Below are 13629 nucleotides of genomic sequence, written 5' to 3'. Positions count from 1 at the left end.
CGGAACAAATGGATAAAGCATGACTATTTTAGATATACAGTACACAGGCACAACCTTTTTTGCTGAAAACTAATCTCAGCAAATAAACTTAAAGACTTTCACAAAAATAAGTGAGCTGCACCTAAAGTAGAGTATAATTTTTAAGGGTACATTGACATGGGGGGAGGGGGGTGTCTCCTGTGAGTTTCAAGCAACAAGTTTAAGTCGTGGCAGAATTTCCCCAGCACATTACACTTACTTAATTGTAATCTGCTGTGGATTTTCCACTGCTGAAAATCCGCCGATGTAAACTCACAGTAGATTCCACCCCTGTAAATGTACCCTATTCACACAGTGACATTTCCCTGCCGAACCCTAAAAAATTGTGTTTGTAAATTCTGTTGGAGCAAAATCCTATTGTTTTCAATGGCACTCTGCGGAATTTCCGTGGTGGAAACATCTGCCACGGAAATTCCTAATTCAGCCTCTGCTGAAACCATTTGGAAATGCATTGCCATCTATGGAGATTAAAGGGGTACTCCGGTGAAAACCTTTTTTCTTTTAAATCAACTGGTGGCAGAAAGTTAAACATATTTGTAAATTACTTCTATTAAAAAATCTTAATCCTTCCAGTACTTATTAACTGCTGAATACTACAGAGTAAATTCTTTTCTTTTTGGAATGCTCTCTGATGACATCACGAGCACAGTTCTCTCTGCTGACGTTATTATAATAATAATAACACTTTATTTATTGTTGTCCTTAGTGGGATTTGAACCCAAGTCCCCAGCACTGCAAGGCAGCAGTGCTAACCACTGAGCCACCATGCTGCCCTTAGCATACATCAGCTATGCATCTGCTATGCATGGTTGCTAAAAAGGACAGAGATGTCAGCAGAGAGCACTGTGCTCGTGATGTCATCAGTGTTCCAAAAAGAAAGGAATTTCCTCTGTAGCATTCAGCAGCTAATAAGTACTGGAAGGATTAAGATTTTTTAACAGAAGTAATTTACAAATATGTTTAACTTTCTGCCACCAGTTGATTTAAAAGAAAAAAGCTTTTCACCGGAGTACCCCTTTAAGCACGATTTTAGAGCCGTGCCAACAGCAGCATGTTTCCATCCGGACAATCCACCATGTGACCAAAGACTTTACAGGCTTATATCTGATTACACAGCTGCAGTTTCTTATTGCTCATCAATGTAGGTATCTATAATCAGCCAGGCAGTCAGGACAGAGAATTGTACTGAAGCGGAGTTTAGCTCACAGAAAGGGGAGATACTTAAATGAATAAGGATTTAATACACAAATAACAACAGAAAGATGCACCATTTTCCAATCAAAAGTTATCCATGGCCTTTGTTAAGGATATGTCATTAATATTAGATCGGTGGAGTGCCAACACCCGACATCATCACTGATCTGCTGTTGGAGAGCTGCTCCTGCATACCTAAAGAAACAGCTGGATGGCTCCATTCTCCATGTAGTGACCATGCAGGGCTACAGTAGTTTCCATTGAAGTGAATAAGGGTTGAGCTACAGTAACCCTGCATGATCACTACATAGAGTATGGAGCCATCTAGCTCTGTTTCTCTGTGTATGCAGGAGCTGCAGCTCTCGCCAAAAGATGATAAGCGAGTGCGTCGGGTGTTGGCACCCCATCGAGATGATATTAAGGAAATGAAAATGTTTTGACTGGAAAAAATCTTTTGCGTACTTCTTACAACATAGCACCACTATTGCTGGAATTTGATGCATACCATTGATATTGTAAGGGCTCATTCACACTGAGTAAATTCAGCAAGGAAAGGATGAAGCATTCTGCATGGAGTAGAAATGATCCAGATTCAGGGCTAATGTCCGAGCCACAGACATAAGCACTGTCCCATTGACAGACGGAACTCGGTCTCTAACAGATTCAGCCGAAATTCTAATTTCTTGTTGGAAATTCTACTATGAAACAATGTGTCCGACGTGAACTGAGCAGCAGAATTCCAGTGAGATTACTGGGAGGCTGCTGCAAGCAGAATCCGCACAAATTTTCAACAGTGTGAATGAGCCCTAACAGTTGTTTATCAGTGTCTTATGGAAACGTAGCCCTATGCAACACGAGCCAGGAAACCAGATATAGGCAACAAATGTTACAATTCTAACAAATCAACTGAAGCTACATGGAAAAACTATTTTACTGGAATATAAAATAAGGATAGGCCCTGTTTACAAGACACACAGTGGTGTACATTGCCCATATGGCCTAATAGCAAAAACAATGGTATACAATTTTTTTTTAACTGTATGCCACTCAATTTAATACCATATACCAAGCTGTTCCATTCAGTAAAAGAAATGCTTGTTAAAGGAGAAGTTTCATGCCAGTATGTACAGGAAAACGGCATAGGGGATAAATTTTAGATTGCGGTGGGTCCGAGCACTAAGGCCCCCCGCGATCATCTGTACAGAGCCCCGGTTCTCCCACAGAATGGCACGTCACGACCCCCGCCCGAAGTGGGGGCCGCCATGCTCCCTCCATATCTCTATAGGAGAGCCGAAGATTGCCGAACAGCTCTACCATAGAGATATATAGAGGGGGTGGGGCTAAGTACAGACGATCGCGGGGGGCCAGCCACAGCGCACCGACCCCCGCAATCTAAAACTTATCCCCTATCCTGTGGATAGGGGATAACTTTTTCCTTTACATACCGGCATGAGACTTCTTTAATGCCTACCAGCCTGGCACATGCTAAAAGGACTATCTTCGCTTATACTGGGTCAATGGGAGCCCTGTGGATAAATTTGGTGTATATGCATGGAGCTTTCTCAGTGGTAAAAAAACAACTACCCAACATACTATACAAGCTAAACCAGCCACACCAATTGGTATTTTGAAAAAGTGGGCTCTTTTCTTTATAAAAAGCTGCATACTGTGTTAGATTATCCATGTCAGTAAGGTTCACATGTTTGGCGTGAACCCAGCCTAAAACTCAGCTGATGCTACAACTGATGACAACGTGCATCAGACGTCATAAGTTGTATAGCATCTGGTGTCCATTATTTCTGAATGTTGGATGGGGGAACCAGGGACAGTCCGGCGTGTCCAAACAGACTCTGGATGAGTGTGAACTGTCCTATTTATTTTTTCATGAATAATTTTTTATTAAGAATTTTTTTTTTTTTTTTTTATAAATAAAAAAAAAACAAGGATACTGTAGAGTCAGACAGTAAGTCAAAAACAGGAGTAACTGTACAAGCAGATGCAGTCTAGATTGCGTATATGAGTATCTATAAAAACAGTAAAATCAACCAACAACAGTCAGTGGCATCTGTCCATGGTAGTTAAAGGAACTGTCCTGTTTAATTTAATGGGATCAATTCTAGCATTAGTTTCCCTACACTGCTTTTTAGCAAGCAATGCAGGGAAAAGATGACTGACACATATGTGAACGAGCCCCAATACTCTGCTGCCATGCATGACAAATAATACTGCAGCTTACTGATTTCTAAACAGCATCGCCAGCTTCAACATTAAAACGTTGTTATTTGCATGTAATACTAGTAGGACACATTTTAGCACTGTAAGCCAGTCAGATTTTCACCTTACTTTAACACTGAGATGACAGTTATCAGAACGTGAAGCAAATTCTCCACTCATTATTGAAGAAAACGTTGAAGACATTTTTGAAAGTAAAGATTGTAGATTTTTTGCAAAATATGTCCGTCCAGAAGGGCTTCCTTCTAAATGCATACATACTAAAAAAGATAAAGACATGAAATGTGTAATTTACATGTGTGAAAATAAAATAAATATGAAGCAAAATGTATTGGTTAGAGAAGAGTAAAGAAAACAGGAGAATGTAAAGGCTCCCACACAGCCCCCCCCCCCCCCCCCCCCAGCTAAATGCGCCATTTACAGCAGTACCAGCAAAACATATGCATGGAGGCGTCCTGACTCTTCCCCAGTAGATGATATCAGGTCAGCTTTTCTCCCCTCTCCCCATTCCTGAAACCATAAATATTCAGCTAAGCCAAATGTTAATGTTTATAAAGGGATCAGGAGATAGCTGCTGCCAAATGAACATTCAACAGCTACTGAAGGTGTATGAACACCTTAACTCATACAATTTTAGTCAGGCCAGATCTATTCTATGCTATCAATAAGGAGCAATATATAAAGGGAGTCCTACCTGCTTGCAGTTCAACAACCTCAAACACCTATGATTTAAAAAAAAAAAAGGAATTAAAATTATGCATATTAACCTTGTCATAACGTATATTCATAATTTAGTTTTGAAGGTGATTTGCCACCAGAAAATGCCACAGTTTAAATCAGGTTTTTATTATAAAAAGGTACATGCCACTGTGGTCTGGCACTACATGAGCTTACAATTGGAGAAGACCTGCATAAAGAAGATGTCCAGCGGGAAGAAATTTATTTATTTATTTAGGGGATAAAGGTCTGATCGAGAAGAAATTTATTTATTTAGGGGATAAAGGTCTGATCGTCCAACTGCTGGGACCCCCCTGCGTTTGGGGCATGTCTCTGTTAGTGTAACTTTCGTACCCAGCACATAGTTACATAGTTAGTACGGTCGAAAAAAGACATATGTCTATCAAGTTCAACCAGGGAATTGAAGGGTAGGGGTGTGGTGCGAAATTGGGGAAGGGATGGGATTTTATATTTCTTCATAAGCATTAATGTTATTTAGTTCCAGGAATGTATCTAATCATGTTTTAAAGCTGTTAATTTTTCCTGCTGTGACCAGTTCCTGAGGTAGACTGTTCCATAAGTTCACAGTTCTCATGGTAAAGAAGGCGTGTCAGCTGGTGGAAACATGCCGAGCCTGACGAGATGAATGGAGTGGGCATGTTTCCACCAGCTGACGCGCTGGGTGAGAAATGTCATTTCCTGGAACAGAGCCTGTGCCCCATACGGGAGATTGCGGGGGGTTCGACCGCTGGTAAGATAAATTTCTTACCTCTGGACATTATCTTTGAATTGATTAACACTGACAAAATAAGCAGAGACATCCCGTTTTCTACTGCCAAGCTTTCATAGTCATCTCATTATCATTAGAAGGCTGAGAGACATTATCATTAGGGTTGGTTGTCCACAAATAAAATAAAAGTCTGTTATTTTTTCCAGAAACTATTTGGAAATATTTGCCCATGATCGGTGGGGGTCCCAGTGGATGGACCACCATGATCAGTTTGTTATCCCCTATCCTGTAGAATACCCCTTCAGGAACAGGATAGGAAATAACAACCGACAATTGTGAAAACTGAGAAAAACTGTCTACTAAATGAAGAGCCCCGTACATCCGTGACCAATGCTCCATTCATTATCTGAACATTGCTAAGCTTGTTATTTCCTATTGTGTGGATAGGGGATAACTGTGCTTGTTGAGAATACCTCTCTACTCCCATTCACTGATAAAGGAGCTTTGTTACAGAAGTAACTAAATGCTACTTGTTCTTTCATTCCCTTTTACCGTAAAGGCAATGGACTACTATGACATTTTCACACCCTCTGATAGTTTGCAGCCGAAATCTAGATTCACAAGCTGAGTTGTGATTGGTTGTTCTGGAGAAAATCTTTCCAGTTTTTGTCTTGGATAGACTGAAATCTGGGCCAATATTACTGAGGTTGTGTATTATGTTCACTTAATCTTACCTTTTTATTCCTCTGTAACAGGCAAGCCAAAAAGGATTCTCTGTGCTGGGCCACAAAGTTTGGTTTGACCTGAGATAGCTTTGTTAGTACCTGAGGTTAAATATACAAAGACATAATCTTATTTTCTTAAGCTTATAATAACAAAAACTTATATAATCTTATAAAATTATGTTAACAACTAAAAATCCTACAAGTTAGTTTCTTTGTCCCTTCATGAACATAAACATATGCATTAAAGGGGTACTCCACTGCTCAGCGTTTGGAGCAAACTGTTCCGAACGCTGGAGCCGGCGCTGGGAGCTCATGATATCATAACCCCGCCACCTCATGACGTTAAGTCACGCCCCCTCAATGCAAGTCTATGGGAGGGGGCATGACAGCTGTCACGCCCCCTCCCATAGATTTGCATTGAGGGGGTGGGGCGTGGCATGAGGGGGCGTGGCTTCGACGTCATGAGCTCCTGCACCAGCTCCAGCGTTCGGAACAGTTTGTTCCAAGTGCTGAGCAGCGGAGTACCCCTATAAAGTGTACCTGTCATTATAGAAAAAACTAAGGACGTGTGCTAGGGACATAGGAAAAGTTTTTAATCGGTTGGGGATGTTCAGACCCTGAGTGATCACTAGAACAATGTCCATATTTCATCTGACATGAACAATACTGGAAGAGAGGAAACTAGAGCCTAATATGTATAAAATGATGCAAAATATGGTATAATTTCCAGAGCCAGTGTATAACATTAGATGGGCACTGTCAGTTTCATTTTGGAAATACATTAACCTATATATAACTTATGAAAAAAACATTTTTATCTGGCTTATATAAAATAGACCACTAGAGTTGCCCATACCATCTAGAATATAATCCTGTCTGGCTGAAGCATCATCTTTATCTTAGCTGAAGCAAAGGCCGGGACAAAGTCCAATAAGTAAGGATGGAACTAGCACTCCTCTGTGCTCACTCCTGTCCTGTTCTTGTCTGAACACAGAGAGGAGAGGGTTACAGAGCAGCCTGCAGTAATTGGATGAAGAGACCCAGCCCAGCACATGAGACCCACAGCATGGAAGTAAATGCATGGTAGGTGAGGGAGGGCTCAACGTTTGTGTGGGACATGGCCCTTCCTGAGCAGTGGATGTCAGAATGAGGGAGCAGCAGAACAGAGGGAATGGTGAGCCAAATATAGAAGCTAGACACATAAAAAGACATGTAAAGAATTTGCATGACCTAGTGAGCAACATAAATCAGCATAATTTTTTTGTGATGTTGTGCTGTTACATGAGGTTTATGAAATATTATATTACCAACAACCAATTCACCTTTTCAAGCTTCAAGAAAAAAGTGGAAGAACTGCTAGAAGCCATCTGTGTGGTGAGGATATAACGGAGTAATGGAAGTAGTTCATCATCAGGGATGTTTTCCAAAACCTGTGCCGCTGCTTCCAACGCCTGGACAGCCTCATCTAGATGCTTCTCTTTACATCTTTTCACTGATGACCTGTAACGATCAACCATAAGTACCAAAGCAACAAGCCTCGAGAGGGCTGTTCTGTCCTAAAAGTTACTAAAAGTAACATAGTAAAGAAGCATGTGCCAAAATGTTCTGGAGGCAGCTACATGAGCCAAAAAGTTTAGAATGAGAGGGCTGGGATTACGAGACAAACTTTTTTTGTTGGGAGTTAGTGTACCGGAATCTCCCAGTTAACAGTAGTAGTAACAATACCAGCAGTAATACACAGTAAGGCTGGGTTCACAGGGTTCACACTACGTTTTGTACTTACGGCTCCCGTATAGGAGGGGGGGGGGGGGGGCTTAATCGCGGTGCCCGCATTCAGCCGTATACGGGAACCGTATTTAATGCATGTCTATGAGCCGACCGGAGTGAACCGCAGCCGCCGGTCGGCTGCGTTTTCGGCCGTATGCGGTTTCCCGGCCGCAGGCAAAAACGCAGTCGACCACGTTTCTGCCTGCGGTCGTCAAACCGCATACGGCCGAAAACGCAGCCGACCGGCGGCTGCGGTTCACTCCGGTCGGCTCATAGACATGCATTAAATACGGTTCCCGTATATGGCTGAGTGCGGTTGCCGTGATTAAGCCCCGCCCCCCTCCTCCCAGCCGTATACGGGAACCATAAGTACAAAACGTAGTGTGAACTGGCCCTAACACCAGCTCGCTGTACTGCACTGCTTTTCAGTGATATAGTATCTTGAAGCAGAAGATACTGTTGTCCTCCTAACACTATTTATACTCACATAGCATCAGAAAAGGCAGCGTATACACAGCCAAATGGGGCATTCATTACAGTTCTACAAGGGAAACAATCCAGCCTTCCCAGGATAGAAAGAGGAATAGTTAGCAACATATTTCAGGCAATTGGCCTTTGCCCATTTAGTGTAGGACGAATAGAATTTTTCTCAAATTTGCTAATTCAATTATTCTTATATTGTAGCATTACTCTAGCATTACATTATCTGCTTGTCAGAAAAGCAGGGTGACAGCACCTCTGGGGGTTGTAGCTTTTGACATTTTCAAGAATCCTAAATGGGAAATTTTCCCTGCTATGTGCAATACATTTTTCTCTCACATTGTAGAATTACTAAGATCTGCCTGTCAGGAGGTTTGGAAGACAGAGACTCTGGGGGGGGGGGGCATTTATCAATGTTGGTGTAAGGTAGAATAGATTTTACCCTGTTTGCTTGGTGTATTCTTTACACAGTTGCTCAAAATTTACCAAAAAGGTGCACAAGGCTAGTGTGTGTGTATCACGGTATTTTTTTAAACATTTGGCGGTTCCATGGTATATTTCCTAGCTGCCCCCCCCCCCCCATATTAATTATCAGCCACATCCCCATGGGGGTAAATACTCACATATCACCCGGAAGCGCTGCCCTCCTCGTCCTCCTGTTTGTTGCGGCCGCCAGCGCTGACACTCTATACTGTGCGGTATCCCTATGCCCGGGCTGCAAAAGGTAAACAAAATAAACTTTATTGCACCTACGACGGCCTTACGCTGGGACAGGAACGTCGGACAGCCGTCAGCCTATCACCGGCCGCAGCGATGTTCCGCCCCGGCCAGTGATAGGTTAAACGCACTGTCATGTAAGAAGCCTGCTTCTTACATGACAGTGGGCTCAGCCTATCACCGGCCGAGGCAGAACATCGCTGCGGCCGGTGATAGGCAGACGGCTGTCCAACGTTCCTGTTCCCAAGAAGCAGGTGAGGCCGGTATCGGACCAACGGGAGGTGAGTTAAAGTTTATTTTGTTTATTTTTTGCAGCCCGGGCATTGGGATACCGCACAGTATAGAGCAGTGGTCTTCAACCTGCGGACCTCCAGATGTTGCAAAACTACAACTCCCAGCATGCCAGGACAGCCAACGGCTGTCCGGGCATGCTGGGAGTTGTAGTTTTGCAACATCTGGAGGTCCGCAGGTTGGAGACCACTAGTATAGAGTGTCAGCGCCGGCGGTCGCAAGAAACAGGACAAGGAGGGCAGCGCATGCGGGTGACATGTGAGTAGAACCCTGATCGGAACAGCACTGGGCTGATAATTAATTGGGGGGGGGGGGGGGGGCAGAACAGCGCTCGCAGGTCACATATGATTAGTTCCCCGATGTGGGGACAGCGCAGCGCTGGGCTGAGTCATTCATTCCCGAGGGGGAGGGGCCAAACCGGTATTGCGGTATGGGTTAAAATTCATATCGTGCAGCACAAAAATTTCGGTATGAACCGGTATACCACCCAGCACTACACAAGGCTTGATAAATGTTGCTCAATTATAGAAACCAGTGGGCTGCAGAGATTGGTTTAAGCTTCGTGCTCTAGCATAGACTCTTTTGTACGTGTCCTATTAGGTGGTGTAGGCTTTGCGCAAAGAAAAATTTTTTGGTAAATGTAATTTGCGCAAATAATAAATACAGCTCCACTGCAAAAAGTGGGTTACGGTGCATCAAATAGTAGACAACTTTGAAAGATGGTCAACTGAAATAGCAACCAATCAGATTAAATCTGATTGGTTGCTATGGGCAACTGCACCACTCTTTCTCTACACAAGTTTAAAACATTTCCCCCTATATGTATACAAAATGTACTGCATGTACCAAGTGCGGCCTCTATTATGTCTCTTCTGCAGAGATGGTTCCACCAGGCTGGGGAGCTACAGGACGACCAGGCTAAAGGGGGGGGGGGGGGTGCAGTATACAGGACGACCAGGCTGGGGGGGGGGGGGGTGCAGTATACAGGACGACCAGGCTGGGGGGGGGGTGCAGTATACAGGACGACCAGGCTGGGGGGGGGGGGTGCAGTATACAGGATGACCAGGCTGGGGGGGGTGCAGTATACAGGACGACCAGGCTGGGGGGGGTGCAGTATACAGATACAGGACGACCAGGCTGGGGGGGGGGGGGTGCAGTATACAGGACGACCAGGCTGGGGGGGGGGGGGTGCAGTATACAGGACGATCCTTCTGGGGGGGGGGGGGTGTGCAGTATACAGGACGACCAGGCTAAAGGGGGGGGGGGGGGGGTCAGTATACAGGACCACCAGGCTAAAGGGGGGGTCAGTATACAGGAACACCAGGCCGGGGAAGGGGGGGGGGGGGTCAGTATACAGGACCACCAGGCTAAAGGGGGGGGGGGTCAGTATACAGGACCATCAGGCCGGGGGGGGGGCAGTATACAGGACCACCAGGCTGGGGGGGGGGGGCAGTATACAGGACCACCAGGCTGGGGGGGGGGCAGTATACAGGACCACCCGGCTGGGGGGGGCAGTATACAGGGCCACCAGGCTGGGGGGGGGGCAGTATACAGGGCCACCAGGCTGGGGGGGGGGCAGTATACAGGGCCACCAGGCTGGGGGGGGGGGGCAGTATACAGGACCACCAGGCTGGGGGGGGGGGCAGTATACAGGACCACCAGGCTGGGGGGGGGGGGGTCTGCAGTATACAGGACGACCAGGCTGGGGGGGCGCAGTTTACAGGACCACCATGCTGGGGGGGGGGGGCAGTATACAGGACGACCAGGCTGGGGGGGGCGCAGTATACAGGACCACCATACTGGGGGGGAGGGGGGGCGCAGTATACAGGACGACCAGGCTGGGGGGGGAGGGGGGGGCGCAGTATACAGGACGACCAGGCTGGGGGGGGGGGGCGCAGTATACAGGACGACCAGGCTGGGGGGGGGGGGGCGCAGTATACAGGACGACCAGGCTGGGGGGGGGGGGGGGGGCAGTATACAGGACGACCAGGCTTGGGGGGGGGGGGCAGTATACAGGACGACCAGGCTGGGGGGGGGGGGGGCAGTATACAGGACGACCAGGCTGGGGGGGGGGGCGCAGTATACAGGACCACCATGCTGGGGGGGGGGGGGGGGTTGCAGTATACAGGACCACCAGGCTGGGGAGGGGGGGGTCAGTATACAGGACCACCAGGCTGGGGAGGGGGGGGGTTGCAGTATACAGGACCACCATGCTGGGGGGGAGGGGGGGGAAGTATATATATACAGGACGACCAGGCTGGGGATAACAGGACCACCAAGCTTGTGGCGTCTGATCCCTTCATTTCTGTATAATCTCTCTGCACTATAGAGATTTCTAGTACAGCCCAACAGAATTCTTAGAGAGGCCTCTATAGTAACAGGCTGGAGCATATACATCTCATGCCCACATTCATCCACCATGCTGCAGCCCTCACACCACAGTGCAGGTATCATAGGTGTCATGTCCGGACACTGCATCAGTCTACATGACAGGGAACATGGAGGGGGCACTCACTCTCTGAAGCGCTGGAGCGCCAGTGTCACTGAGGCCAGGGAAGGCAGACCTAGTCCCTGATAGAAGAGCACACACTGCCCGGGGTCCTCCAGCATTCCCTCAACGTGTGCCATCCTGGAGGCCGCCATCTGCAGTCACAGGCGACACTTTCTATTAGTAGTAAACATTGTAGGTGCTGCACATCGCCACCTGGTGCCGCGGAGGAGAACTGCACATTATTCTTGTAGCCAGTGTGAGGCGGAGAGACCTGTATGATCCAGAGGAGCCAGACTTTACCGCAAGCCTAGGGCTAGGTTCACACTACAAAAGATTTCTCGAGGGAATGTATAGTTGTTTGTAAGTTTCCCCCCCCCCCACTGTTTTCCTGGGGGGAATTTATTATTATTGTTATTCCTGTAGGGATAGTTGGGTGTAGTAGAAGGCTTTTCTTGTTAGTTTTTTTCCCCTTTGCTTTTGTGATGTGCCATAGTTATGAAAAGGATTTTCTAAGTGGTGTAGCTGATGTGCTCCGAAATGTCGCACATCATACATCACACTGCACAAATAAGCATAGCAAATCCTCCATGAGGGTACGTTCACATATACAGGATCTGCTGCGTATTTTCTGCAGCTGATTTTGCTGCCCATTGAGTAGCAAAATCAGCTGCAGAAAATATGCAGCAGATCCTGTAAGTGTGAACGTACCCTAAGGTTACATTTACACATACAGGATCCTGTGCAGATTTTATGCGCAGGATTTGTAACTGCAGATTAGAAACTGTGCTCAGTCATTTAGTTTACATTGAAATCTGCAGCAGAAAATCCTGTACATCAATCCTGCGCATCAAATCTGCGTACGTGTGAGCGTACCCTTATACGGAATTGTGAAAAGTCTTCCAAATGAATGACCGTAGCACTCACCCCCTTTTTCTGTGTCTGTAAAAGCAGAATCTTTTATTAAAAAATCCAGCATGACAAACATGGTGCAGGACATTACAGAGGGCAGATGCCCAGGAGCACAGAGATGGAGTGATAGTTCTTTCCCGCTTGGTGTTTCATCAAACTCCAGACGAAACACCAAGCATGAAACAGCTGTCACTCCATCTCTGTGCTTCCCGCCGCCTGCCCTCTGAAATGTCCTGCACCATGTTTGTTCTGCTGGATTTTTGAATAAAAGATTCTGCTTTTACAGACACAGAAAAATGGGTGATTCTGCCAGTGAAATTGTTCTGCGCAAAGAAAGAACATGTTCATTCTTTGCGGGAAGTCCATGAGCACTGCATAGCCATCAATGGTGACGGCGTAGTGCTGTGCCGTGCTGGTGGCCACCAGATGGAATCTCCGTTCGCGAAATTCTGCGAGTGGAGATTCCGTAGTGTGAAAGACAGAGCACTTCAGTATGATGGGGCCGCCCCAAAATAAACCAATCCTAGCACAGGTGCAATGATGTTAAAGGGGTACTCCGGTGAAAACCTTTTTTCTTTTAAATCAACTGGTGCCAGAAAGTTAAACATATTTGTAAATTACTTCTATTAAAAAATCTTAATCCTTCCAGTACTTATTAGCTGCTGAATGCTACAGAGGACATTCCTTTCTTTTTGGAACACTGATGACATCACGAGCACAGTGCTCTCTGCTGACATCTCTGTCCATTTTAGCAACCATGCATAGCAGATGTATGCTAAGGGCAGCATGGTGGCTCAGTGGTTAGCACTGGGGCCTTGGGTTCAAATCCCACTAAGGACAACAATAAATAAAAAGTTATTATTATTATTATAATAACATCAGCAGAGAGAACTGTGCTCGTGATGTCATCAGAGAGAATTCCAAAAAGAAAATAATTTCCTCTGTAGTATTCAGCAGCTAATAAGTACAGGAAGGATTAAGATTTTTTAATAGAAGTAATTTACAAATCTGTTTAACTTTCTGGCACCAGTTGATTTAAAAGAAAAAAGGTTTTCACCGGAGTACCCCTTTAACCCCTTAACGACGCAGGACGTATATTTACGTCCTGCGCCGGCTCCCGCGATATGAAGCGGGATTGCGCCGCGATCCCGCATCATATCGCGTCGGTCCCGGCGCTAATCAACGGCCGGGACCCGCGGCTAATACCACACATCGCCGATCGCGTCGATGTGCGGTATTAATCCTTTAGAAGCGGCGGTCAAAGCTGACCGCCGCTTCTAAAGTGAAACTGAAAGTATCCCGGCTGCTCAGTCGGGCTGTTCGGGACCGCCGCGGTG

The 13629-nt window shown here is 46.1% G+C and overlaps 1 protein-coding gene across 2 annotated transcripts in view; it reads right to left on the bottom strand.

Annotated features, from left to right (window-relative positions):
• LOC130282831 (thyroid adenoma-associated protein homolog) overlaps positions 1-11689 on the bottom strand; it is a 52032-nt gene extending 40343 nt beyond the window's left edge. Inside the window, exons 1-5 of one of the 2 annotated variants that reach the window (XM_056531655.1) lie at positions 11408-11689; positions 6960-7137; positions 5647-5736; positions 4160-4187; positions 3577-3725 (exon numbers count right to left, since the gene is read on the bottom strand). In XM_056531655.1, coding sequence (XP_056387630.1) covers positions 3577-3725; positions 4160-4187; positions 5647-5736; positions 6960-7137; positions 11408-11535 — 573 coding nt within the window. In that variant the 5' untranslated portion in view covers positions 11536-11689. Of the gene's footprint in view, positions 1-3576; positions 3726-4159; positions 4188-5646; positions 5737-6493; positions 6622-6959; positions 7138-11407 lie in introns of those variants that run through there. The other variant, XM_056531664.1, reaches the window with a different exon arrangement.
• Positions 11690-13629: the final 1940 nt, after the last annotated feature.

Source organism: Hyla sarda, chromosome 1 (assembly GCF_029499605.1).
Source record: "Hyla sarda isolate aHylSar1 chromosome 1, aHylSar1.hap1, whole genome shotgun sequence".
NCBI classification, from domain to species: Eukaryota; Metazoa; Chordata; class Amphibia; order Anura; family Hylidae; genus Hyla; species Hyla sarda.
The sequence above is the reverse complement of the archived record's forward strand: the minus strand, read 5'-3'. Positions and strand labels throughout refer to the sequence as shown.